General features: G+C 49.3%; 1 protein-coding gene across 6 annotated transcripts in view; it reads right to left on the bottom strand.

Annotated features, from left to right (window-relative positions):
- adar (adenosine deaminase RNA specific) overlaps positions 1–26,832 on the bottom strand; it is a 57,079-nt gene that overhangs the window by 29,675 nt on the left and 572 nt on the right. For 2 of the 6 annotated variants that reach the window (XM_055665169.1, XM_055665174.1), the window contains exons 2-4: positions 15,204–15,310; positions 6,160–7,747; positions 2,593–2,773 (exon numbers count right to left, since the gene is read on the bottom strand). In XM_055665169.1, the coding sequence (XP_055521144.1) occupies positions 2,593–2,773; positions 6,160–7,679 (1,701 nt within the window). In that variant the 5' untranslated portion in view covers positions 7,680–7,747; positions 15,204–15,310. Of the gene's footprint in view, positions 1–2,592; positions 2,774–6,159; positions 7,748–15,203; positions 15,311–16,518; positions 16,971–23,210; positions 23,648–26,832 lie in introns of those variants that run through there. The other 4 variants (XM_055665170.1, XM_055665171.1, XM_055665172.1 and 1 more) reach the window with 4 other exon arrangements.

Here is a 26,832-nt window from a genome sequence, read left to right as displayed (position 1 = left end):
ATCATATTGAATGGCGGTGCAGGCTCGAAGGGCCGAATGCCCTACTCCTGCACCTAATTTCTATGTTTCTATGTTAAACATATAAAATTATAAAAGGACCGAACAAGCTAGATGCAGGAAAAATGTCCCCACTGTTGGGCGAGTCCAGAACCAGGGGCCACACACACAGTCTTAGAATTAAAGGGGAGGTCATTTAAGACTTGGGTGAGAAAACACTTTTTCACCCAGAGGGTTGTGAATTTGTGGAATTCCCTGCCACAGAGGGCAGTGGAGGCCAAGTCACTGGATGGATTTAAGAGAGAGTTAGATAGAGCTCTAGGGGCTGGTGGAGTCAAGGGATATGGGGAGAAGGCAGGCAAGGGTTATTGATAGGGGACGATCAGCCATGATCACAATGAATGGCGAATGGTGCTGGCTCGAAGGGCCGAAACGTCACTTATTCCTTCGCTCCATAGACGCTGCCTGACCCGCCGAGTTTCTCCTCCAGCGTTTTTTGTCTACCTTCGATTGTTCCCCGCATCTGCTGCTCTTTCTTAAACTGTTTCCAAACTGTATCACTCTAGCCGCTGCCTCACAGCGCCAGAGACCCGGGCTCCATCCCGGCTACGGGTTCTGCCTGTGTGGAGTTCGCACGTTCTCCCCGTGGCCTGCGTGGGTTTCCTCCGGATGCTCCCTGGCTTCCTCCCACATCCCAAAGGCGTGCAGGTTTGTAGGTTAAAAATGGCAAATTGTCCCCTAGTGTGTGTGTGTGTGTGTGTGTGTGTGTGTGAGTGAGCGTGTGTGTGTGTGTGTGTGTGTGTGTGTGTGTGTGTGTGTGTGTGTGTGTGTGTGTGTGTGGGATTGTGTTAATATGCGGGGATCGCGGGTCGGTTGGACGAAGGGCCCATTTCCCCGCTAAACGAAACGTTCTCTAAATGGAATAACAATTACCAAACAATTAACTTTATAGAAGAAAACAAAGGGTGGTGGGTGTGTGGAACGAGCTGCCAGAGGAGGTAGTTGAGCCTGGGACTATCCCAACATATCCCAACAAATGCATTTCGTTGTCTCTGTACTGTACACTGACAATGACAATTAAAATTGAATCTGAATCTGTACATGGATAGAGTTTGGAGGGACATAGGCCAAACGCGGGCAGGTGGGACATGTTGGGCAGAAGGGCCTGTTTCCACAACGTCTCACTCCCTGACTTTGACTATAAACGGGGGGGGTGGGAGATTGCAACCTTCCCTGTTTCGACGAATGCAATCTACCCGGCGTGCACAATCAAATAAGCTCCAATAGAACCCCCAAGGTAGACAAAAATGCTGGAGAAACTCAGCGGGTGAGGCAGCATCTATGGAGCGAAGGAAATACCTTGATGTGTCTGAAATAGAACAAGTTGTCCTACAACTTTAGGCTGTGTACGCTATACGCAAGAAAACTACCATAAAAGGAATAGGCGACGTTTCGGGTGGGAACCCTCCTTCAGTCTTAAGGGGTTGGACAGGCTAGATGCAGGAAGATTGTTCCCTGTGTTGGGGAAGTCCAGAACAAGGGGCCACACACACACACAGTTTAAGGATATGGGGGGAAATCTTTTAGGACCAAGATGAGAAAAACATTTTTTTTTCCCCACACAGAGAGTGGTGAATTTGTGGAATTCTCTGCCACAGAAGGTAGTTGAGGCCACACAGTTCAGGGAAAGGATTTGAGTATAGGAGCAGGGAGGTTCTACTGCAGTTGTACAGGGTCTTGGTGAGACCACACCTGGAGTATTGCGTACAGTTTTGGTCTCCAAATCTGAGGAAGGACATTATTGCCATAGAGGGAGTACAGAGAAGGTTCACCAGACTGATTCCTGGGATGTCAGGACTGTCTTATGAAGAAAGACTGGATAGACTTGGTTTATACTCTCTAGAATTTAGGAGATTGAGAGGGGATCTTATAGAAACTTACAAAATTCTTAAGGGGTTGGACAGGCTAGATGCAGGAAGATTGCTCCCGATGTTGGGGAAGTCCAGAACAAGGGGTCACAGCTTAAGGATAAGGGGGAAATCCTTTAAAACCGAGATGAGAAGAACTTTTTTCACACAGAGAGTGATGAGTCTCTGGAACTCTCTGCCGCAGAGGGTAGTTGAGGCCACACAGTTCATTGGCTATATTTAAGAGGGCGTTAGATGTGGCCCTTGTGGCTAAAGGGATCAGGGGGTATGGAGAGAAGGCAGGGATGGGATACCGAGTTGGATGATCAGCCATGATCATATTGAATGGCGGTGCAGGCTCGAAGGACCGAATGGCCTCTACTCCTGCACCTATTTTCTATGTTTCTAAGATGGCGGAGGCTGGTTGCTAAAATGGGTCCTATAATCGCCCATGACCGTACTACGTGTTTTGCGTAGGAGTAGGCCATCTTGCTCCGCTATAAGATCTTTGAACTAAACTGAATGGCTCGAAGGTCTGAATGGCCTCTACTCCTGCACCTATTTTCTATGTTTCTCTGTTTCACCTATTTCCTTCTCTCCAGAGATGCTACCCGACCCGCTGAGTTACTCCAGCGTTTAGTGCGTCTATCTTGGGCCTAGTGCTGGGCTCGGAGCAACGCACACCAACCTCCACGGTCGACATGGCTTCGTGCGGCGGTGAAGACGGAGGAAGCTCGATGTCTTCACCCAGCATCTCCTTCAGTAGCACCCGCAGAGCGTTAGTTGCCGCCTCTTTCTTTGCCGTCTTCTTGCTGTTGGCTTCAGCCGGCGGGAACTTCCTGCCGTCTATGGCGGCCTGCATCCTGAATCTTCAGCGTGGGGAGAGAGAGAGAGAGAGGGAGATAAGGGGAGATGGTTAGCGGCACGGAGCAGTGCAATTTATTGTAATTTAGTTTAGTTTAGAGATACAGCGCGGAAACAGGGCCTTCGGCCCACCGAGTCTGTGCCGACCAACATGCCCCATCTATGCTAGCCCCACCTGCTCACGTTTGGCCCATATGCCTCTAAATCCAGAACAAGGGGTCACAGTTTAAGGATAAGGGGGAAATCTTTTAGGACCGAGATGAGAAAAACATTTTACACACAGAGAGTGGTGAATCTCTGGAATTCTCTGCCACAGAAGGTAGTTGAGGCCAGTTCATTGGCTATATTTAAGAGGGGGTTAGATGTGGTCCTTGTGGCTAAAGGAATCAGCGGGTATGGAGAGAAGGCAGGTACAGGATACTGAGTTAGATGATTAGCCATGATCATATTGAATGGCGGTGCAGGCTCGAAGGGCCGAATGGCCTACTCCTGCACCTATTTTCTATGTTTCTATGATTGACTGCCAATGTTATTATTTTTTTAATTCAAATATTTGCTATGTCGCTAAGGGAGATGCATTTCGCTCTGTACCCTGACAATGACAATTAAACTTGAATCTAAATCTGAATCTGAATCTGAATCTAGTGATCGCCCGTTCACACACTAGTTTAGTTTAGAGATACAGCGCGGAAACAGGCCCTTCGGCCCACCGAGTCTGTGCCGACCAGCGATCGCCCGTTCACACACTAGTTTAGTTTAGAGATACAGCGCAGAAACAGGCCCTTCGGCCCACCATCGAGGAACAGTATGACTTTTTATATCCTTGCATTTTTTTAAGCAGCAAGATGGAACAGGAAGTCGGGCCGATTTTGAAAAAATCCGCATCTTACAAAGCAAATCCGTACATCCGTATTCTGATCGCAATTTTGTACAAAATACGGAAAATCCTTGGCAGCTCTGTCGTTGTTAGCCTGAGGAGCTGATGAGCCCGCTGCCTCAACACGGCTGGCAGTACCATCAAAGATCCACACCATCCTGGCTACACACTCATCTCCCTGCTACCTTCAGGTAGAAGGTACAGGAGCCTGAAGACTGCAACAACCAGGTGCAGGAATAGCTACTTCCCCACAGCCATCAGGCTATTAAACCTGGCTCAGACAAAACTCTGATTATTAATAACCCATTATCTGTTATTTGCACTTCATCAGTTTATTTATTCATGTGTGTATATATTTATATTATGGTATATGGACACACTGATCTGTTTTGTAGTAAATGCCTACTATGTTCTGTGTGCTGAAGCAAAGCAAGAATTTCATTGGAGAGTCTGCATCCTGGGGGCATGAACATGGAATTCTCCCAATTTTGTTAATCCTTGCTGTATCCTCCCCTTCCTCAGTCCTCCTGCTGTCTCCTCCCATCCCCCAGCCTTCGGGTTCCTCCTCCTTTTTCCTTTCTTCCCCCCCACCCCCGATCAGTCAGAAGAAGGGTTTTCGGCCCGAAACGTTGCCTACTTCCTTCACTCCATAGATGCTGCTGCACCCGCTGAGTTTCTCCAGCTTTTCTGTCTACCAAGAATTTCATTGTCCTATACATAGGTATGTTGCAAAGCCTACCTGAAGCGTCGCTGAAAAATCTGCCCCAGCCCGTGTGCGCGATTTTGGCGCCGTTTAGAGGGGGGCGGGTTTAAAACGCGATTTTCACTAGGCTGTTCCAATCGAAGATGTTCAGCCTAGTAAATCATTAACGAAAAATCGCTGAAAGACCCCGTCGCAAAAGGTATTATTAGTTTTTATGGCCTTGTATAATAGTTATAATAGTTTAAAAATCACTCTCTAAACCCGCGACCTCACGCAACCACAGGGCCGCATGGAGCTGTATACAGAAGGTATGTAGCTTATTTTTACATTAAAAAGGGCTTCTTAAGAACCCTTTATACAAAGTTTACTATTGCGAGTAGCTAATTTTGGGCTCTTTATATCCCGCAGTATTTTTCTGGGCATTTTGGGCACAAATCTACTGCAATGTGAACGTTCTAAACCAGCGCGTTCACAGGAACCCACTAGAAAGCTGATTTAAATGGACTTTAATTTACAGCAATTGAACACTAAATACCTTCCATTTGGCCTATAAATTAATGTAAATGAGATTTCAAAATCATGTTTTATTGTGAATTATTTATGAATATTATTTGGACACTTAGGCTATTTAAAAATGTTAATCATTTATTAAGAAATGGATAGATGTTTAGATCTAGTAATTGAAGTTTGAAATTTGCTACACTTGGGTAACTAACTAATTATATGCTTTAATTTCAGCTCATCCAAGTAAGATTATTTTATATTTGTTTCAGAATGCTTCAATCTACGATAACTGAAAATTTCATTCAGTTCTCTTAATTTTTAAGAAGGTTATGGGCTTTTGACTGTGCACGATCACAGCTTTTTTGTCTTGTCCATAGAAAATCAATAGGGAACAAGATGCTAATTTCCGAGTATGAAAATGGCCATAACTTTTTAAATACTTGAGATATGAAAGTGAATTGGGTGTCAAATTAAACTTCTTTTTATGCTTTCTGATGGGATAAATTACAGACTTGATTTGGGATGGGATAAATTACAGACTGTGGAATGAGCTTCCAGTGGAAGTGGTGGAGGCAGGTTCATTGGTATCATTTAAAAATAAATTGGATAGGCATATGGATGAGAAGGGAATGGAGGGTTATGGTATGAGTGCAGGCAGGTGGGACTAAGGGGAAAAAAAAATTTGTTTGGCACGGACTTGTAGGGCCGAGAAGGCCTGTTTCCGTGCTGTAATTGTTATATGGTTATATGGTTATATTTTTTAAATCTTAAAGAACATAGAAATTAGGTGCAGGAGTAGGCCATTCGGCCCTTCGAGCCTGCACCGTTATTTAATATGATCATGGCTGATCATCCAACTCAGTATCCCGTACCTGCCGTCTCTCCATACCCTCTGATCCCCACAGCCACAAGGGCCACATCTAACTCCCTCTTAAATATAGCCAATGAACTGTGGCCTCAACTACCCTCTGCGGCAGAGAGTTCCAGAGATTCACCACTCTCTGTGTGAAAAAAGTTCTCCTCATCTCGGTTTTCAAAGGACCTCCATCAAGTCCCCCCTTATCCTTAAGCTGTGACCCCTTGTCCTGGACTTCCCCAACATCGGAAACAATCTTCCTGCATCTAGCCTGTCCAACCCCTTAAGAATTTTGTAAGTTTCTATTTTTCTATATTTCTATATTATAAGTTTCTATATTTTTTAAATCTCAAAATGTTGTAACATTGCTAGTCTATACAGGGACACATGATAATAAATTCACTTGAATTGACCAAATCAAATTTATCAAACGAGAGAGTGGTTGTCTTACCGAGGGTCGTGCGAGGGTCCAGTCTGATCGAGGAGGATGAATTCGCACTGTAGTGCCGAGCCCTGGGAGAACTCCATCAGGCCGCTGACGGGGTTCTTGGATAGACAGGCGCGGAGCCGCTCGTTGGGCGTTAGGACGGGGTGCTGCTCGGCGTTGGGTTTCCCCGGCAACATGCCCTGCGGCAGGCCCACCATCCCGTCCTCGCCGCTCACGCAGTTGATGATGTTGAGGTTGTCGGGGATGTCGTCGGACGCCCACTGGCAGTTTGCCGCGGTGTTGCCGTAGTAGTCCGAGCCGGCGTGGTTGGCTTTGTTGGTCGGTGCCGCCTGGTCAGCTGGCACCACGGTGGGCAAGGGCTTGACATCCTCCTCCTCCTCCTCCTCCACCCCCTCCTGTTGGCCGTTGCCGATGCTGCTCTCCTCCTTCACCGGGATCTCGTCCACCGCCTCCGGCGCGGGGGCTGCGCTCTCCAGCGGCTCGGTGCTGATCACCGCCGCCGGCACCGCGCCGATCACGGCCGCGCCCAAGTCGTGGAGCTTCCGCTTGCGCAGCAGGACCTCCTTCCTGCGGTCGGCCAGGGTCCAGATGTATGGCGAGGCCGCCTCCTTGCACAGGTCCCCCTGGTTCTCCAGCGACTGCAGGGTGGGGTTGATCTGCCGGGCCGACTTCAGCCCCACGTTCTTGGCGATGTCCAGGGCCGTGGCCTTGGTCTTCTCCAACAGGAAGTGGAAGATCCTGTCCTTCTGGTTGTCCACGTCCTCCATGTTGGCCGGCTCGCACCCGCTGCTCTCCGAGCTGTCCTCGTCTTCCTCTTTCTCCTGCTTGACCGGGCGGGATAAGCCTCCTCCCTCGGGAGCAGACCACTGTCTCGTGGCCTTGGCAGCGACCTCAGCGTCTCCGGCAAGACACCAGAGCGGGGGCGACGTTCCCTCCTGCCTCACCTGGTTTTCCTTCAGGAGCCGGTACAACACGTGGTTGGCCTCTTTCTTCTGGACGCCGAGCCTCCTGGCTATCTTGGACGCCGCGAGGGTTTCCCCGGGTCCGAGCTCTCCCAGAACTCGCACCACGTCGTGCTGAGAGGTGCCGCCGGGGGAGAAGATGCTGAGGTCCGACAACAGTCGACTGAGCCCCTCGTCTAACTCCGAGCTCTTGGTCCCGTTCGGGGCCGGTGATGCGGGGGGGATGCGGGGGCGAGCGACAGGCAGCGGGCAGACACGGTGGTGGTTCCAGCTCCTGGCCCTCGGCAGGGAGCAGTAAGGGGGCGGGTGGAAAACTCGCTGCCTCTGCTGGTACGAGCCCTGGTGCCGGACGACAAAGGACGGAGCCTGGGGGATCTGGCTGGTGAGAAACTGGACCTGCTGGCTCCGGAACTGATCGGCCGACAGTCCTTGGCTGGAGGGAATAAAGGCTGGAGGAGCGGAGTCGGACTGCTGGCGGGGGTGGCTGTAGCGATTACACTGGCGGTGACTAGTCGGTTTCTCTCTGTGTGATCTTCTGTCGCCGTCAGTACCTCTGCTCATGCTCTGTGGGGTGAGCTTTTGGCAGCAAGAAGCAGATTAGTCCAGCTGATCCGATCTCCTCGGCACACCTTCAAAGGAGAAAAGATTTTGGTTAACGCTGGGGAAATAAAGCAACAACACTGAACAGACGCACACACGACCTACCGAGCAAACATGCTGACTGCTGCAACACCAAAACCTTCCTCCCGCATCTCAAACACGCGTATAAACACAAGCATTCGCTGGTTTAAATCGAAGATAGACACACACAATGCTGGAGTTACTCAGCGGGACAGGCAGCTTCCCTGGAGAGAATGGACGACCTTCTTCAGACTAGTCGGGGGAGAAGAACATAGTCGCACCTCTCGTTCCCACCTAGCAGACTGGCCCGTTTCCTTTTATCAGTGTTACCTATGTTTTGCATATCTTTCATTAACTTGTTCTATATCCCTCTACAACTATGTCTTGTTTCCCTCTTCCCTGACTAGTCTGAAGAAAGGTCTTGACACAAAACGTCACCCATTCCTTCTCTCCAGAGATGCTGCCTGACCCGCTGAGTTACTCCAGCATCTTGCCCTTTTTTCGTAAACCAGCAACTACAGTTCCTTGTGCCGACATCTAACTCTTATCTGCTTGCCTCCCTTCATTCCATGCATATCTGTATGCCTCTTCAATGCCACTATTGTCCCTGCAGCCTGGGAAGATTTCACCAGCTCATGAAATTTAGTTTAGGAATACAGCGTGAAAACGGACCCTCTGGCCCAGCGGGTCCGCGCCGACCAGCGATCACCCCCTACGCACGTCGTAGCCTACACGTTAGCGACAATTTACAGAGGCCAATTAACCTACAAACACGCACATCTTTGGGACATGGGAGGAAGCCAGAGCACCCGGAGGAAACCCACGCAGTCACGAGGAGAAGGTGCAATCTCCGTACTGACAGGATCAAAGCAGCCGGATGGTGTCGAAGCTTTAACATAGAAACATAGACAATAGTTGCAGGAGTAGAGGCTATTCGCCCTTCGAGCCTGCACCGCCATTCAATATGATCATGGCTGATCATCCAACTCAGTATCCTGTACCTGCCTTCTCTCCATACACCCTGATCCCTTTAGCCACAAGGGCCACATCTAACTCCCTCTTAAATATAGCCAATGAACTGTGGCCTCAACTACCTTCTGTGGCAGAGAATTCCAGAGATTCACCACTCTCTGTGTGTAAAAAAAAACTTGGTCCGAAAAGATTTCCCCCTTATCCTTAAACTGTGTGTGTGGCCCCTTGTTCTGGACTTCCCCAACATCGGGAACAATCTTCCTGCATCTAGCCTGTCCAACCCCTTAAGAATTTTGTACGTTTCTATAAGATTCCCCCCTCAATCTTCTAAATTCTAGCGAGTACAAATCTAACTCCCTCTTAAATAAAGCCAATGAACTGTGGCCTCAACTACCTTCTGTGGCAGAGAATTCCACAGATTCACCACTCTCTGTGTGAAAAATGTTTTTCTCATCTCGGTCCTAAAAGACTTCCCTCTTGTCCGAGTCTATCCAGTCTTTCTTCATATGGAAGTCCTGACATCCCCAGGAATCAGTCTGGTGAACCTTCTCTGTATTCCCTCTATGGCAAGAGTGTATTTCCTCAGATTAGGAGACCAAAACTGTACGCAATACTCCAGGTGTGGTCTCACCAAGACCCTGTACAACTGCAGTAGAACCTCCCAGCTCCTATACTTAACTGTGGAATGAGACTGAAACTCCAGCAAGGAGACGGACAGGCCACGCGGTGAAATCAGTCCATGCCATTTATCACGGAGAACAATGAACCACGGATGATGCTGTCACTACCATGACCACTTCGCGTTAGGCAAATAATTTACAGGCGCCTATCGCATCCCTAACTTGGACGTGAGCGACTATGGCGGCCTGCTGCAGCAGCAGCAGCGCATGACACAGCGAGACGCTGAACAGCCTTCTGACTGCAACTGCAGAGCAGGAAGGCCTTGGAATCTGCTCAAGCCCGCCTGCTCCCCACAGTGTCAAAGCATCTTCTGACGTCACTCGGAGCTGGTCGAATGAAGCCAAGTTTCAAGGACAAACTGGCAGCAGAAACAAGGACTGGTCTGCCTACATCTACTGCACACCGCTAAAAATATCCACAACCAGCACCAGTAAAACAGAGCGACAAAAATCACCTCAAATGCCATTGTGTATCTATAACCATATAACAATTACAGCACGGAAACAGGCCATCTCGGCCCTACAAGTCCATGCCGAACAAATTTTTTTTCCCCTTAGTCCTACCTGCCTGCACTCATACCATAACCCTCCATTCCCTTCTCATCCATATGCCTATCCAATTTATTTTAAAATGATACCAATGAACCTGCCTCCACCACTTCCACTGGAAGCTCATTCCACACCGCTACCACTCTCTGAGTAAAGAAGTTCCCCCTCATGTTACCCCTAAACTTCTGTCCCTTAATTCTAAAGTCATGTCCTCTCGTTTGAATCTTCCCTATTCTCAAAGGGAAAAGCTTGTCCACATCAACTCTGTCTATCCCTCTCATCATTTTAAAAACCTCTATCAAGTCCCCCCTTAACCTTCTGCGCTCCAAAGAATAAAGCCCTAACTTGTTCAACCTTTCTCTGTAACTTAGTTGCTGAAACCCCGGCAACATTCTAGTAAATCTCCTCTGTACTCTCCCTATTTTGTTGACATCCTTCCTATAATTAGGCGACCAAAATTGTACACCATATTCCAGAATTGGCCTCACCAATGCCTTGTACAATTTTAACATTACATCCCAACTTCTATACTCAACAGTCAATACTCAAAGACAAAGAATGTTTCAGAAGGAACTGCAGATGCTGGAAAATGGAGTTTCTCCGGCACTTTTGTCTGCCTTCTAACGACAAAGAACCCATTTTATGGATCACTTTCCGGCCTAGATTTTTGGAATATCAATTCCTGGAAATGCCACTGCTATTTGCACGACAACATTCTCCAAATACACCTTCTCACTCCTGGAAAGACGACGAAAATCAAGACAGGAGGCTCCCGGAGACTAGTTTAGTTTAGAGATAGAGTGTTAAAAATGGCCCATCAGCCCACGCCGACCAGCGATCATCCCGTTCAAACTAGTTATCCCACTTTCCCGTTCAGTCCTTACACACGAGGGAGCAATTTACAGGGGGCCGATTGACCGACAGACCCGCACGTCTTGGGGGATGTGGGGGGAAACCCAGACGCTCGCAGGGAGAACGTGCAAACTCCACATAGAAAATAGGTGCAGGAGTAGAGGTCATTCGGCCCTTCGAGCCTGCATCTCCATTCAATATGATCATCCAACTCAGTATCCCATACCTGCCTTCTCTCCATACCCCCAGATCCCTTTAGCCACATCTAACTCCCTCTTAAATATAGCCAATGAACTGTGTGGCCTCAACTACCTTCTGTGGCAGAGAATTCCACAGACTCACCACTCTCTTGTGCGAAAAATGTTTTTCTCATCTCGGTCCTAAAAGATTTCCCCCTTATCCTTAAACTGTATGTGTGGCCCCTTGTTCTGGACTTCCCCAACATCGGGAACAATCTTCCTGCATCTAGCCTGTCCAACCCCTTAAGAATTTTGAACGTTTCTATAAGATTCCCCCCTCAATCTTCTAAATTCCAGCGAGTCTATCCAGTTTTTCTTCATATGAAAGTCCTGACATCCCAGGAATCAGTCTGGTGAACCTTCTCTGTACACCCTCTATGGCAAGAATGTCTTTCCTCAGATTAGGAGACCAAAACAGTACGCAATACTCCAGGTGTGGTCTCACCAAGACCCTGTACAACTGCAGTAGAACCTCCCTGCTCCTATACTCAAATCCTTTCCCTATGAATGGTAACATACCACAGACAGCGGCCGAGGTCAGGAGTGCACCCGGGCTCCAAATCTAAACTGATAAGGGGATGCAGCAGTTAAATGGTCAGAAATGGGTAATCCTGGTAACTTTCCTCTGCACCTGCCTCCCGTCAGCGGTGTTCGACAATATCCTCGTCCTCCCATGCACACTCTGGGACATCGGTGCCCAATTGCAGTTTAATTAAAATGACTCGCTGAAAATCTGCAGCCTTAATCACTTGCCTGCACCACCCTCCTCCCTCCAGAGAACAGGACAATTAAAGCATTTTTAGACCAGGCAATTGAAAATCTAATTACACTGACAAAGCCTCGACGGAGCTGGGACCAATCTCGCAACGGATCGGGTAACAAGGATGCAGGGTAGTCAGCTAATAACATGGAACATAATGCACAGATGGGATGCAGAGTTTGAACTGGAGATGGTGTTGGGAGTCCATCAAGGGGATTTAACAGCGGGAACTTCTCAGTAAAGAAAGCGAATGGTATGTTAGCTTTCATTGCAAAAGGATTTGAGTATAGGAGCAGAGAGGTTCTACTGCAGTTGTACAGGGTCTTGGTGAGACCACACCTGGAGTATTGAGTACAGTTTTGGTCTCCAAATCTGAGGAAGGACATTATTGCCATAGAGGGAGTGCAGAGACGGTTCACCAGACTGATTCCTGGGATGTCAGGACTGTCTTATGAAGAAGAAAGACTGGATAGACTTGGTTTATACTCTCTAGAATTTAGAAGATTGAGAGGGGATCTTATAGAAACTTACAAAATTCTTAAGGGGTTGGACAGGCTAGATGCAGGAAGATTGTTCCCGATGTTGGGGAAGTCCAGGACAAGGGGTCACAGCTTAAGGATAAAGGGGAAATCCTTTAAAACCGAGATGAGAAGAACTTTTTTTCACGCAGAGAGTGGGTGAATCTCTGGAACTCTCTGCCACAGAGGGTAGTTGAGGCCACAGTTCATTGGCTATATTTAAGAGGGAGTTAGATGTGGCCCTTGTGGCTAAGGGGATCAGGGGGTATGGAGAGAAGGCAGGTACGGGATACTGAGTTGGATGATCAGCCATGATCATATTGAATGGCGGTGCAGGCTCGAAGGGCCGAATGGCCTACTCCTGCACCTAATTTCTATGTTTCTATGCAAGTCATGGCTGTGAATGTCCCGTACACCATACGCAAAGGATAATCCAACCTAACTCCACAAAGCACTGGAGTAACGGAACAGTAACGCACAGAGCCGCTGCCTCACAGCACCAGAGGCTCCGCTTCCATCATCATCATCTCGCTTGCTGTCTGTGCGGAGTTTGCACGTTCGCCCTGTGACCGCGTGGGGTTCCGCCAGGTGCTCCAATTTCCTCCCTCATCCCAAAGACGTGCGTTAATTGACTCTCTGTAAATTAACTCTCTGTAAAAAACTAGCATGAACGGCTAATCAATGGCCAGCATGAACTCATTGGGTCGAAGGGCCTGTTGTCTATGCTGTATCTCTAAACTAAACTCAGCAGGTCAGGCAACACCTCTGCAGAACATGGCAAGGTGACGTTTCGGTTCGGGATCCTTCTATAGACTGATAAGAGTCCTGGTCCAAAACGCACCTATCCCTGTTCTCCACAGATGCTGCCTGACCCGCCGAGTTACTCCAGCACTCTGTGAAACGTCACCTATCCATGTTCCCCACAGATGCTGCCTGACCCGCTGAGTTACTCCAGCACTCTGTGAAACGTCACCTATCCATGTTCTCCACAGATGCTGCCTGACTCGCTGAGTTACTCCAGCACTCTGTGAAATGTCACCTATCCATGTTCTCCACAGATGCTGCCTGACCCGCTGAGTTACTCCAGCACTCTGTGAAACGTCACCTATCCATGTTCCCCACAGATGCTGCCTGACCCGCTGAGTTACTCCAGCACTCTGTGAAACGTCACCTATCCATGTTCTCCACAGTTGCTGCCTGACCCGCTGAGTTACTCCAGCAATCTGTGAAACGTCACCTATCCATGTTCTCCCCACAGATGCTGCCTGACCCGCTGAGTTACTCCAGCACTCTGTGAAACGTCACCTATCCATGTTCTCCACAGATGCTGCCTGACCCACTGAGTTACTCCAGCACTCTGTGGAACGTCACCTATCCATGTTCCCCACAGATGCTGCCTGACCCGCTGAGTTACTCCAGCACTTTATGCCTTTTAATAAAATAAATCAGCATCTGCATTTCTTCGTAGCTACATGGGGAACATAATACAAATGAACCGGAGGGCTGTGTAGCCCTGTAGCTATTCATTCAAACATAACATTTTGACTTACATGGGCCTGTCCTTAAGTAATAAATGTTAACCTTAAAAGAAACATACTTTGAAGACGAGTATTTTAACTGCTGGAGGAACTCAGCGGGTCAGGCAGCATCCGCGGAGGGAAATGAACAGGAGACGTTTCCGATCAGGATTAAAGAAATATAAAATAGCCACAAAAGGCTGGAGGTAGACAAAAGTGCTGGAGAAACTCAGTGGGCGAGGCAGCATCTATGGAGCGGAGGAAATAGGCGACGTTTCGGGTCGAGACCCTTCTTCAGACTGACGTGGGGGTTGGGGCATGGGAAGAAGAAAGGAAGAGGCGGAGACAGTGGGAGAGCTGGGAAGGGGAGGGGAAAGAGGGAGAAAGCAGGGACTACCTGAAATTGGAGAAGTCAATGTTCATATCACTGCCCAAGCGAAATATGTGGGTGTTTAAGAAGGAACTGCAGATGTTGGAAAATCGAAGGTACACAAAAAAGCTGGAGAAACTCAGCGGGTGCAGCAGCATCTATGGAGGGAAGGAAATAGGCAACGTTTCGGGCCGAATGTGGGTGCTGCTCCTCCAATTTACGGTGGGACTCACTCTGGCCAAGGACAGAAAGGTCAGTGTGGGACCAGTCGACTTTGGAAGAGGAAGGATGAGGCTCCACAAACCTGTCTTCATCGATGGGGGGAATGGGAGGGGGAGTCGCTGGAGTGACTCAGCGGGTTCCGACAGCATCTCTGGAGAAAACGAAGAGGTGACATTTCGGCTCGAGACACTTTTACTGAGCAGGACTACCATTGCTGCTCACACATGCGGGCTTTGTGCTGCCATGGGCAAGCAGTGGATTGATTGACAGGATGCATTTGTGGGACGGGGCAAGTCAAAACTACAGCCATAATAAATCTGAAGGGGGATTGCTGAGAATTTTGTTAGGTTGGTGAGGATGATAAACTTGCTATCACTAGTCGTGGATGGGATACCTAGACTAGAAATGCATTGAAGGAGAAGAAAGGGAACACATGGAGACTTAAAAGTTTTTTAAAAATCATAAATATTAAGTGTTAACCGATCACTTCTCTGCAGATTCTTCCCGACTCGCTCCCAGTATATGGAAGCACAAGTATGACTGTATTAGGAGCGGTTTAGAGATATGGGCCGAATGCAGGCAAGGGGGACCAATGTAGCATGGGCAGGTTGGGCCGAAGGGCCTGCTTCCGTACTGTATCACTCTACGAATCCAAGGAACTGCAGATGCTGGAATCTTGAGCTTGAAACAAAATGCTGGAGGAACTCAGCAGGTCAGGCAACATCTGTGGAGGGAATGGACTGGCGACATGTTTGGGGTCACAGTGAGTGAGGAAGGGTCCCGACCTGAAATGTTGTTGGTTCATTTCCCTCCACAGAGGCTGCCTGACCCGCTGAGTTCCTCCAGCATTTTGTTTTCCATTTCCAGTGCTTTGTTTTGTTTCTCGGGTGTCCTAAAGTACATAAAAAAGAAAGGTAAATGGTCATATGAATAAACAGTTCAATAAAGACGGCTCGGTAAGATTCACACTGCACAGACACGTGTACCGATGGTGGCGCAGCGGGTAGAGCTGCTGCCTCACAGCGCAGGACACCCGGGTTCCATCCCGACTACGGGGGTGCTGTCTGTACAGAGTTTGCACGTTCTCCCCGTTACCTGCGTGGGTTTTTTCCCTCAGAGATCTTCGGTTTCCTCCCACACTCCAAAAGCCCTAGTTAATTGGCTTGGTGATAAATGTAAAATTGGTGTGTTTCTGTATGTCTGCGTGTGTGTGTGTGTGTGTGTGTGTGTGTGTGTGTGTGTGTGTGTGTGTGTGTGTATATATATATATATGTGTGTGTGTGTATATTTGTGTGTATATATATATGTGTGTGTGTATATATGTGTGTATGTATGTGTGTGTGTGTATAAATGTGTGTGTGTGTGTGTGTGTGTGTGTGTATGTGTATGTGTGTGTGTGTGTGTGTCGCGTGTGTGTATATGTGTATATGTGTGTGTGTATATATATGTGTGTGCGCATATGTGTGTGTGTGTGTATATGTGTGTGTATATATATGTGTGTGTATATATTTGTGTGTGTGTATATATATATGTGTGTGTGTGTGTGTGTGTATAAATGTGTGTGTGTGTGTGTGTGTGTGCATGTGCACGTGTGTGTGTGTGTGTATATATATGTGTGTGTGTGCGTGTCTGTGTGTATGGGTGTGTGCGCATATGTGTGCGTGTGTGTGTGTGCACGTCTGTCTGTTAGTGTTAACGTGCGGGGATCGCTGGTCAGTGCAGGGCCTGTTTCTGCGCTCTATCCCTAGAATAAAAGAAACTAAAAGACTGAACAGCCTGTGCTGTAAATTCAACGATTCACCACTGGACAACAGACGATACAATAACAGCTTAAGAGAGAGATCTTCCAGTTTCCTAATCCATCTATTTCTGACTCCTTGATGTCAGCACAACACCATTGTGCCAGGAGTCTAGAGGCTGGTGTAAAAGCAGCTTGTATATTAGCACCAACACAAGCAGTGAAAGGGTTTAACACATATTTAGCAAGACAAATCTGGAAAAAAATAACTTCTGAGAAAGTCAGCTGAATGAATGACTACACCGCGTATAACACACCAATTAAACCACGGCAATATGCCCGCAGTTATTATAAACACCCACCTTTTAGAAGGACAAGGACTGTCACAGACAAACAGGTATTTAAAACACTGCCCTCAATCACAGGAGGTGCGGAACAACTCGTGCTGGAAACACACTGGGTGATGGCGTGACAGCAAAATCAACTTCTCTGACCAGTTGAATCAGAGCTCACTCTAAAGTGACTGCATCAGATCAAAAACTCTGAAGATTCAATTTAGTTAATGGCCACAAGGAAATAGTTTTGTATACAAAGGTGTTACGCCCAGATTCTCACAGTTTGGCCCACTCCACTTAGAACATTCCTCGCAAATGAGCTTGTTTACTGGAACGACTTCCTGGTCGCTAAACTCCAACTGTCTCTCAAGCAAAGACCACTGTACATCACAGGCCCCGATCAGCTTCAGATGTCCGTCCCTCTGTCGAGACCAAGTTTCGCTTTAGATTCCAGTCAGGGAGAACTGCCGGCTAATACGATCTTCATAGGGACTTTACTGATTCTCTCCCCCCCCCCCCCCCCTTCTCTCTCTCTCTCTCTCACTGGCTGTACACAGCAAAGACTCCACCTCCCCTTGGCTCAGGAGGGCCAAGTTGGTTTCACTTTCGATTCATCTAAAAACTCATGCACTAATCGGCAAGAGTCCACATTTCCCTCAGGGATTGATTGCAATGTAGTCTCTGTGATTTCATCATCTTGCAACAGTGGATCCCAAAATAAGTAATGGGGCTGTCCCACTATACAAGTCCACCCAAGAGCTCTCCCGAGTTTTAAAAAGAAATCAAACTCGTGGTAAACATAGAAACATAGAAATTAGGTGCAGGAGAAGAGGCCATTCGGCCCTTCGAGCCTGCACCGCCATTCAATATGATCATGGCTGATCATCCAACTCAGTATCCCGTACCTGCCTTCTCTCCATACCCCCCTGATCCCCTTAGCCACAAGGGCCACATCTAACTCCCTCTTAAATATAGCCAATGAACTGGCCTCAACTACCCTCTGTGGCAGAGAGTTCCAGAGACTCACCACTCTCTGCGTGAAAAAAGTTCTTCTCATCTCGGTTTTAAAGGATTTCCCCTTTATCCTTAAGCTGTGACCCCTTGTCCTGGAGCACGTAGAAGGTACGTCGGAGCTCGGGGACGTCTCTTAGCGGCCCGTAACGCTAACGGCAGGTACTCGGGAAATGCGGTAAGCTCGCAAAGATTTTTCAACATGTTGAAAAATGTCCACGAGAGCCCCGAGTACCTACGAGCGGCCATTACCGCAATTCTCCCGAGTTCGAATCAGGGGAAACTCGGGAGAACTCTTGAATTAGCTCGTACAGTGGGACAGCCCCATAAGTAGGTTTATTGGCCAAGTATTCACATACAAGGAATTTGCCTTGGTGCTCCACCCACAAGTAACAACATGACATACAGTGACAGTGACGAATTACTCAGAAAACATTAAACATTAATAATAATAAAACATTAATGATAAAACACCATTGATCAACGCATGTGAACCAACAACATACCAGATCAAAGGGAGGCTACAGATTTTTGGCTGTTGAGTAGAGCAACTACTCGTGGATAAAAACTGTTTTTATGTCTGGCTGTGGCAGCTTTGACCGTCCGGAGTCGCCTTCCAGAGGGAAGTGATTCAAAGAGTTTGTGGCCAGGGTGAGAGGGGTCAGAAATGATCTTGCCCGCTCGCTTCCTGGCCCTTGCTCATCAATGGAGGGAAGGTTGCAGCCAACAACCTTCTCAGCTGATCGGACGATTCCCTGCAGCCTCCAGGTGTCGTGCTTGGTGGCCGAGCCAAACCAGACCACGATGGAGAAGGTGAGGACAGACAAATGTGCGCATTAATTACGACTACACCCACTACACAAATGCCATCCGACTTTCTAAATCTGGGAGCTTTTAAGGAGGGTTATTTAGTTTAGTTTAGAGATAAAATGCGGAAACAGGCCCTTCGGCCCACCGAGTCCACGCCGACATCCTGTGAAACTCTTTACCACAGACGATTGTGGCTGCCGGCAAAGGGTATTTTTTAAAGGCACAGACAGATAGATTTGTGATTAGTACGGGTGTCGGGGGTTATGGAGGGAAGGCAGGAGAATGGGGCGAGGAGGGAGAGATAGATCAGCCATGATTGAATAACGGGAATAGACTTGATGGGCCGAATGGTCTACCACTGCTCCTATCACTTATGACACTAATGGGCCTGTCCCTCTTGGCGTTTTTTTTTTCTGGCGACTGCCGGCATCATATCAGTGTCGCCAAAAGATTATGAACATTTCAAAATCCAGTGGCGACAAAAAAAAACGTTGCGACACTTGAAAAAAGCAGCGCGCGCGTCTATACGTTGTCACTCCCCGTCACCGCGGCATATTTTTCGGTGACCATGATGCCGGCAGTCGGCGAAAAAAAATTGACAAGCAGGACAGGCCCGAAACACTATCCTACACACACACACACACACACAAGTGAGAATTTACAAGAAACCAAGACACAATAGGTGGAGTAGGTCATTCGGCCCTTCGAGCCTGCACCGCCATTCAATATGATCATGGCTGATCATCCAACTCAGTATCCTGTACCTGCCTTCTCTCCATACCCCCTGATCCCTTTAGCCACATCTAACTACCTCTTAAATATAGCCAATGAACTGTGGCCTCAACTACCTTCTGTGGCAGAGAATTCCACCGATTCACCACTCTCTGTGTGAAAAATGTTTTTCTCATCTCGGTCCTAAAAGACTTCCCCCCCCCCTTATCCTTAAACTGTGTGACCCCTTGTTCTGGACTTCCCCAACAGCGGGAACAATCTTCCTGCATCTAGTCTGTCCAACCACTTATGAATTTTGTTAACCTAAGTTTCTATAAGATCCCCCCCTCAATCTTCTAAATTCTAGCGAGTACAAGCCGAGTTTATCCAGTCTTTCTTCATGTGAAAGTCCTGCCATCCCGGGAATCAGACTGGTGAACCTTCTCTGTACGAGAATGTCTTACAAGAATATACTTACAAACCTGCACGTCTTTGGGATGTGGGAGGAAACCGAAGACCCCAGAGAAAACCCATGTGGTCACATGGAGAACACAGACAAGCACCCGCAGTCACGATGGAACACAGGTTTCTGGCGCTGGAAGGCAGCAGTGCTCCCTGGCCTCTCCCCCTACTGGAAACATCCACTCTATCCAGGCCTTTCATTATTCGGGTGGCTTCAATGAGATGGCCTCTCTTCCTTCTCGGTGGGCTGAAGGGCCTGTGTCTGCACTGTATCTCTAAAGTGAAAACATGGGAGGTGATCCATATCCGAGGACAGGGCCCGACCAACGTCACCTAACCATGTTCTACACAGATGCTGCCTCACCCGCTGAGTTACTCCAGCACTCAGTGAAACATCACCTATCCATGTTCTCCACAGATGCTGCCTGACCCGCTGAGTTACTCCAGCACTCAGTGAAACATCACCTATCCATGTTCTCCACAGATGCTGCCTGACCCGCTGAGTTACTCCAGCACTCTGTGAAACGTCACCTATCCATGTTCTCCACAGATGCTGCCTGACCCGCTGAGTTATGGTGCAGCAGCATCTATGGAGCTAAGGAAATAGGCAACTTTTCGGGCCGAAATCCTTCTGGAAATAGGCAACGTTTCGGGCCGAAACCCTTACGGGTTTCAGCCCAAAACGTTGCCTATTTCCTTAGCTCCATAGATGCTGCTGCACCCGCTGAGTTACTCCAGCAGTCTGTGAAACGTCACCTATCCATGTTTTCCACAGATGCTGCCTGACCCGCTGAGTTACTCCAGCACTCTGTCCACATTTCGACAAGGTTAGGAATGTCTGCTGTTTGGACAGACCTGCAAATAATAAAACCCCAAAAGGGTTTTTGTTTTAACATTGTATCCAAATCACATTTAATGTCAGTGGATGCGTTACTGATGAGCCCTGAAGCTAATAAACCCATTTTAACATACCCAAGGATAGCAAAAGTCAATGTTGTGAAATCGCCCGTGGTTTTCAAGGGCATTCAGTCCTCGTCACTTGATGCTCAGTGACAGTCCAATGTCAAGTCTATTCCAGCCACGCAGACACTCATCTAACACGTACCATCTCAACGTATTTTTAAATTGGCAAAAAGAGGAACATTTTGTGCTACAAATGAATGAGAAAATGTGAATAAAAGAGGTAAGATTTGGTTGCAATCGCCCTCGTCTGCTATCTCCGAGAGCTCAACTTCCCAAATTAGCACCAAAATCAAGCTGGAGCGCCTAGCCACGTTCCCCAAGGATGCTGCCTGACCTGCTGAGTTTAGTTCAGAGATACTGCGCAGAAACAGGCCCCACCGAGTCTGTCTTACGCACACTAGGGACAATTTACACCTATGCCAAGCCAATTAACCTACAAACCTGCACGTCTTTGGAGTGTGGGAGGAAACCGGAGGTCCCGGAGAAAATCCACGCAGGTCACGGGGAGAACGTACAAACTCCGCACAGACAGCACCGGCAGTCGTGATCTCTCTACCGCAATGCCACCGTGCCACAAGCTAACATGTGATGAGCATTTGATGACACTGGGGCCTGTGCTCGCTGGAGTTTAGAAGAATGAGGGGGGGCACCTCATAAAATAGTACAGAGTAGTGAAAGGCCTGGATAGAGTGGATGTGGAGAGGATGTTTCCACTAGTGGGAGAGTCTAGGACCAGAGGGCACAGCCTCAGAGTGAAAGGCCTGGATAGAGTGGATGTGGAGACGATGTTTCCACTAGTGGGAGAGTCTAGGACCAGAGGGCACAGCCTCAGAATTAAAGGGAGATCCTTTAGGAAGGAGATAAGGAGGAATTGCTATAGTCAGAGGGTGGTAAATCTGTGGAATTCTTTGCCACAGACAGCTGTGGAAGCCAAGTCGGTGGATATTTTTAAGGCAGAGATAGATTCTTGATTAGTGCGGGTGTCAGAGGTTATGGGGAGAAGGCAGGAGAATGGCGTTTGGAGGGAGAGATAGATCAGCCATGATGGAATGGCGGAGTAGACTTAATGGGCCGAATGGCCTAATTCTGCTGCTATCACTGAAGAAGGGTTTCGGCCTATTTCCTTCGCTCCATAGATGCTGCTGCACCCACTGAGTTTCTCCAGCACTTTTGTCTACCTGCTGCTATCACTTATGATTTATGATCTTAGACGAATCTCCTCTGTCGGCAAGTGATGCACACCCCTCCACTTGCATGTGCCTGTCTAAAAGCCTCTTTAAATGCCGCAATCGTATCTGCCTCCAACACCACCCCTGGCAGCACGTTCCAGGCACCCACCATTCTTTGCTCATTTCAGCCACAGGCAAGTTTTGGAAGATGTACAGAATAAAATAACTATGAATATAAGCTCGCGACTGCCTCTCAGGAACAACAAATTGTTCGAAACGCTGAAAAGAGCGCTCGCCACTCTTGCAAATTCGCTGCCAGACATGCAAATACTGGCCTGGATGTTTACAGAAACAGAAGAGGCAAAAATATACAAAACATCCGCGAGATTCTGGTTGCAATAAAAATGTTCCAAATCAACTGAGAGTATCTAAATAATTTGCTGATTGTGACATTCCAACACCTAACACTGCAAACGTTCAAAAATAGCTGCACAATGTGATTAAAACTAATTAAACCTCAATGCATATTAATGGAAATCCTTGTGAGTAGCTATAAATATTTAAATAATGGCGTAAAAAATTCATAGCACAAGCGTACAATTTCCTACTGTCGGAGTTGTACGCGGCAAATAAAATGTGCAATATTGAAAAGTGCAACGAGAGAACAATTTAGAGTTTCCTGCACAATATTTAAAAAAAAAAAAGAAAAACTACCAGTAACGCATTTCCCACTGCATGCAAAACGGGCAACTAAGTTCCAGCATTATACTTGATTCTTGGTGAGGGACAGGGAGCAAACACGACAATTCAGGCCACAAAACTTCCATTCCACAAAAATCACACTCTAATCGGACCCTGCAGTCTGCTGCATTACTCCTGCACCTCAGCAGAGGAAGACGGTGCTCCATCTCAACTGCACCTTTGCAGAGCTGCAGGGCAGCAGAATAATATTTCAACATGGTGTTTGTTACCTGCTGTTCCAGAAGCAGGAGTAACAGACGCCAGACCCGATTAAGACGGACCTTTTTATCACTGTACACAGCAAGACGTTATTAAACATTACGTTTCACCCCCTCGACTTACTGCTATAAGCCACCCCCACCACCCTCCCCCCCACACAGAGACAGAGAGAGAGAGACACAGACACAGAGACACAGAGAGAGACACACACACAGACACAGACAGAGAGACACACACAGACAGAGAGAGAGACACAGAGAGAGAGACACACACAGAGAGAGAGAGACACACACAGAGAGAGAGAGACACAGAGAGAGAGAGAGAGAGAGACACACACAGAGAGAGACACACAGACAGAGAGAGAGAGAGAGAGGAGACACACAGAGAGAGAGAGAGAGACACAGAGAGAGACACACAGAGAGAGAGAGAGAGAGAGAGAGACACAGAGAGAGAGAGACAGAGAGAGAGAGACACAGAGAGAGAGAGACGCAGAGAGAGAGAGAGACGCAGAGAGAGAGAGAGACACAGAGAGAGAGAGAGACAGAGAGAGAGAGAGAGAGAGAGAGAGAGAGAGAGAGAGAGACACAGAGAGAGAGAGACGATGCCGGATCCGAGACATATCAAAGCACCCACATGCAGTTTGCAAATCTGCCTCCATTATCATAGTAGAACCACACGGTTTCGCCTTCTGTCCGCCTTTGTGGAGTTCGCAGGTCTCTTCCCAGTCCCAAAGACGATGTTGGGGGGGGGAGAATAATTGCCTAATTGCCACTGGAGTGTGGGCGAGGAGGGAAGAAGAGTTGGTGAAGGGGTAGCTGGTTGCTTTGCCGGCGGGCCTGCTTCCTGCACCACCAATCCTACGCAAAACTTCTGCAATTCAACTTTCACAATGAAACCATTTTCTTTTAAACAAAAAATATATATATTCACAAATCACGCCCGCGGCTGTAACATTGTTTTTTTTCTTTTCTAACTCCCCACCTCTGTAAAAATAAAAGCAGCAACAACAAAAAGGGGGTAAAAGTGGCTCCAGAGAGCGTGCGGCCTACACGGTGGGAGAAAGGATGTGATGGAGGAGGAGGGGGGAGGCTGAGCGTCGGGAGCGAGCGTGGTGGGGGGTTGGGGGGCGCGCACGGTCGCTAGGCGAGGACAACAGCCGCGCATGTGCCCAGAGCCGGTAGTTGTAGTTTTCTCAACCCGCTCGCTCCGCCTCCAACCGTGGACAATCATCCATGAACGGACTACAACTCCCGGCGAGCACAGCGAAAGCAGGAGAGGGAGGGTGCCTAGGGGAGGGGGGGGTGAGCGCTGCCGGATGTTGTAGTTTTCAACACCGGGTCCCTCCACCTGCTACTGCGGGACACCACGCCTGCGCGGACTACAACTACCGGCGGGCATTGCGTGTAAGGACACAAGATGGCGAGATGATGAGGCAGGGGGGGGGGAGGAAGGGAGGGGAGGGGGAGGGGGAGAGGGGGGAGGGAGGAGAGGGAGGAGGAGGGAAGGGGAAGGGGGGGGGAGGAGGGAGGGAGGGGGGGGGGAGGAGGGGGAGGGGGGAGGGAGGAGGGGAGGAGGGGAGGAGGAGGAGGGGAGGGAGGGGGAGTGTGAGCGCTGCCGGATGTTGTAGTTTTCAACTGCAGGTTCTCTGCCTGCTACTGCGGGGCAACCCTGCCTGCGCGGACTACAACTCCCGGCGGGCATTGCGTGTAGGGACCCAAGATGGCGGAGAGGTGGGAAGGACGGCCTGTGCAGGGAGGGAGGGGTGAGTGTGTGACTGTGTGTGAGTGACTGTGTGTGTGAGAGTGACTGTATGAGTGTGTGTGAGTGACTGTATGAGTGTGTGTGTGTGAGTGACTGTGTGTGTGTGAGAGTGAGTGTGTGTGAGTGACTGTGTGTGTGTGACTGTATCTGTGTGTGTGAGAGTGACTGTATGTGTGTGTGTGACTGTATCTGTGTGTGATTGTGTGTGTGTGATGATTGTGTGTGAGTGACTGTGTGTGAGTGACTGTGTGTGAGTGACTGTGTGTGAGTGACTGTGTGTGTGTGAGTGACTGTGTGTGTGTGTGTGAGTGACTGTGTGTGAGTGACTGTGTGTGTGAGAGTGACTGTATGAGTGTGTGTGTGAGTGACTGTGTGTGAGTGACTGTGTGTGTGTGTGTGTGACTGTATCTGTGTGTGTGTGACTGTGTGTGTGTGGCTGGATGTTGTAGTTTTAACACCCGCTTCCTCTGCCTGCTACTGGGGGGCACCACGCCTGCGTGGACTACAACTACTGGCGGGCAGTGCGCGAAGAGAACAAGCGGCCCGAACCGACTTGCCGCCTCTGACTGACCAGGGGACGGAATAGACGAGGGAGGGAGGCCGTGGGAGAAAGAACTGAATGTGCAAAGAACAGGAGGAGGGTGGGGGTTGGTGAGAGGAGAGAAGGAGCCCGAGAGCGTAAGAAGCCACGGGGAGGAGGGGGGGAAGTGAAGACTTTTGAGTATTTGAGTATACGAGCAAGGAGGTTCTACTGCAGTTGTACAGGGTCTTGGTGAGACCACACCTGGAGTATTGCGTACAGTTTTGGTCTCCTAATCTGAGGAAGGACATTATTGCCATAGAGGGAGTACAGAGAAGGTTCACCAGACTGATTCCTGGGATGTCAGGACTGTCTTATGAAGAAAGACTGGATAGACTCGGCTTGTACTCGCTAGAATTTAGAAGATTTGAGGGGGGAATCTTATAGAAACTTACAAAATTCTTAAGGGGTTGGACAGGCTAGATGCAGGAAGATTGTTCCCGATGTTGGGGAAGTCCAGAACAAGGGGCCACAGTTTAAGGATAAGGGGGAAATCATTTAGGACTGAGATGAGAAAAACATTTTTTTTTCACACACAGAGAGTGGTGAATGTGTGGAATTCTCTGCCACAGAAGGTAGTTGAGGCCACAGTTCATTGGCTATATTTAAGAGGGAGTTAGATGTGGCCCTTGTGGCTAAAGGGATCAGGGGGTATGGAGAGAAGGCAGGTACAGGATACTGAGATGGATGATCAGCCATGATCATATTGAATGGCGAATGGTGCAGGCTCGAAGGGCCGAATGGCGTGCTGCTGCACCTATTGTCTATGTTTCTGTGTTATAGGATTAATTAGCATATTGTCCTTGGATCAATGTGCAAACATATTAATGTCCTTTTAGGAATAAAATCTTTGGACAATGTGCAAATACCTCCACCTTTTTTTTATGTTTCTATGTAAAGAACGGAGAGCGTAAGAAGCCATGGGGAGGGGGGGGAGAGGGAGAGGGGGTGGAGAGGGAGTAGGGGGGTGGAGAGAGGGAGAGTAGGGGGAGGGGGATAAGGGGGAGGAGAGGGAGGGGGTTGGAGGGGAGAAGGGGGGGGGAGGAGGGAGAAGGGGAGAGAGAGAGGAGAGGAGGAGAAGGGGAAGGGAAGGGTAGGAGGGAGGAGAAGGGGAAGGGAAGAGGAGGGAGGGGGGGGGGGGGGGATGAGGAGGGAGGGGGGGGAAGAGGAGGGAGGGGGGGAAGGGGGGGGTGGGGATAGGGGAGGGAGGGGGGGGGGGGAAAGAGGGAGGGAGGGAGGGGGGGGGGGGAAGAGGAGGGGGGGAGGAAGAGGGGGGGGGGGAAGAGGGAGGGAGGGGGGAAGAGGAGGGAGGGGGGGGGGAGGAGAGAGGAGGGGAAGAGGAGGAGGAGGGGGGGGGGGAGGAGGGGGGGAGGAGGAGGGGGGGAGGGGGGGGGGGAGGGGTGGGGAGGGGGGGGGGGGGGGCAAGGGGGGAGGGGGAGGGGGGGGAGGGGGGGAGAGGGAGGGGGGGGAGGAGGGGGAGGGGGGGATGAGGTGAGGGGGGGGGAGGAGGAGGGGGAATGGGGAGGGGGGGGAGAGAGAGGAGGAGGAGGAGGAGTGGAGGGTGGAGGAGGAGGAGTAGTGGGGAGAGGAGGGAGGGGGGAGTAGTAGGGAGGGGGAGGGGGAGGGGGAGGGGGGAGTAGGGGGAGGGGAGGGGAGGGGGAGGGGGAGGGGAGAGGGGGGGGGAGTAGTAGGGGGGGAGGAGGGAGGGGGGGGGAGGAGGAAGGGGGGGGAGGGGAGGGGAGAGGGAAGGGGGGGGAGAGGAGAGGGAGAGGGGGGAGAGAGGAGGGGAGGGGGGGAGGGGGAAGGGGTGGAGTAGTAGTAGGAGGGGGGGAAGGTGGGAGAGTGGGGAAGGTGGAGGGGGAAGAGGGGGGGGGGGAAGATAGGGGAGAGGGGGGAGGAGTGAAGTGAAGACCG

This window comes from Leucoraja erinacea, unplaced genomic scaffold, assembly GCF_028641065.1.
Source record: "Leucoraja erinacea ecotype New England unplaced genomic scaffold, Leri_hhj_1 Leri_110S, whole genome shotgun sequence".
NCBI classification, from domain to species: domain Eukaryota; kingdom Metazoa; phylum Chordata; class Chondrichthyes; order Rajiformes; family Rajidae; genus Leucoraja; species Leucoraja erinaceus.
This window is presented reverse-complemented; position numbering and strand designations above follow the sequence as displayed.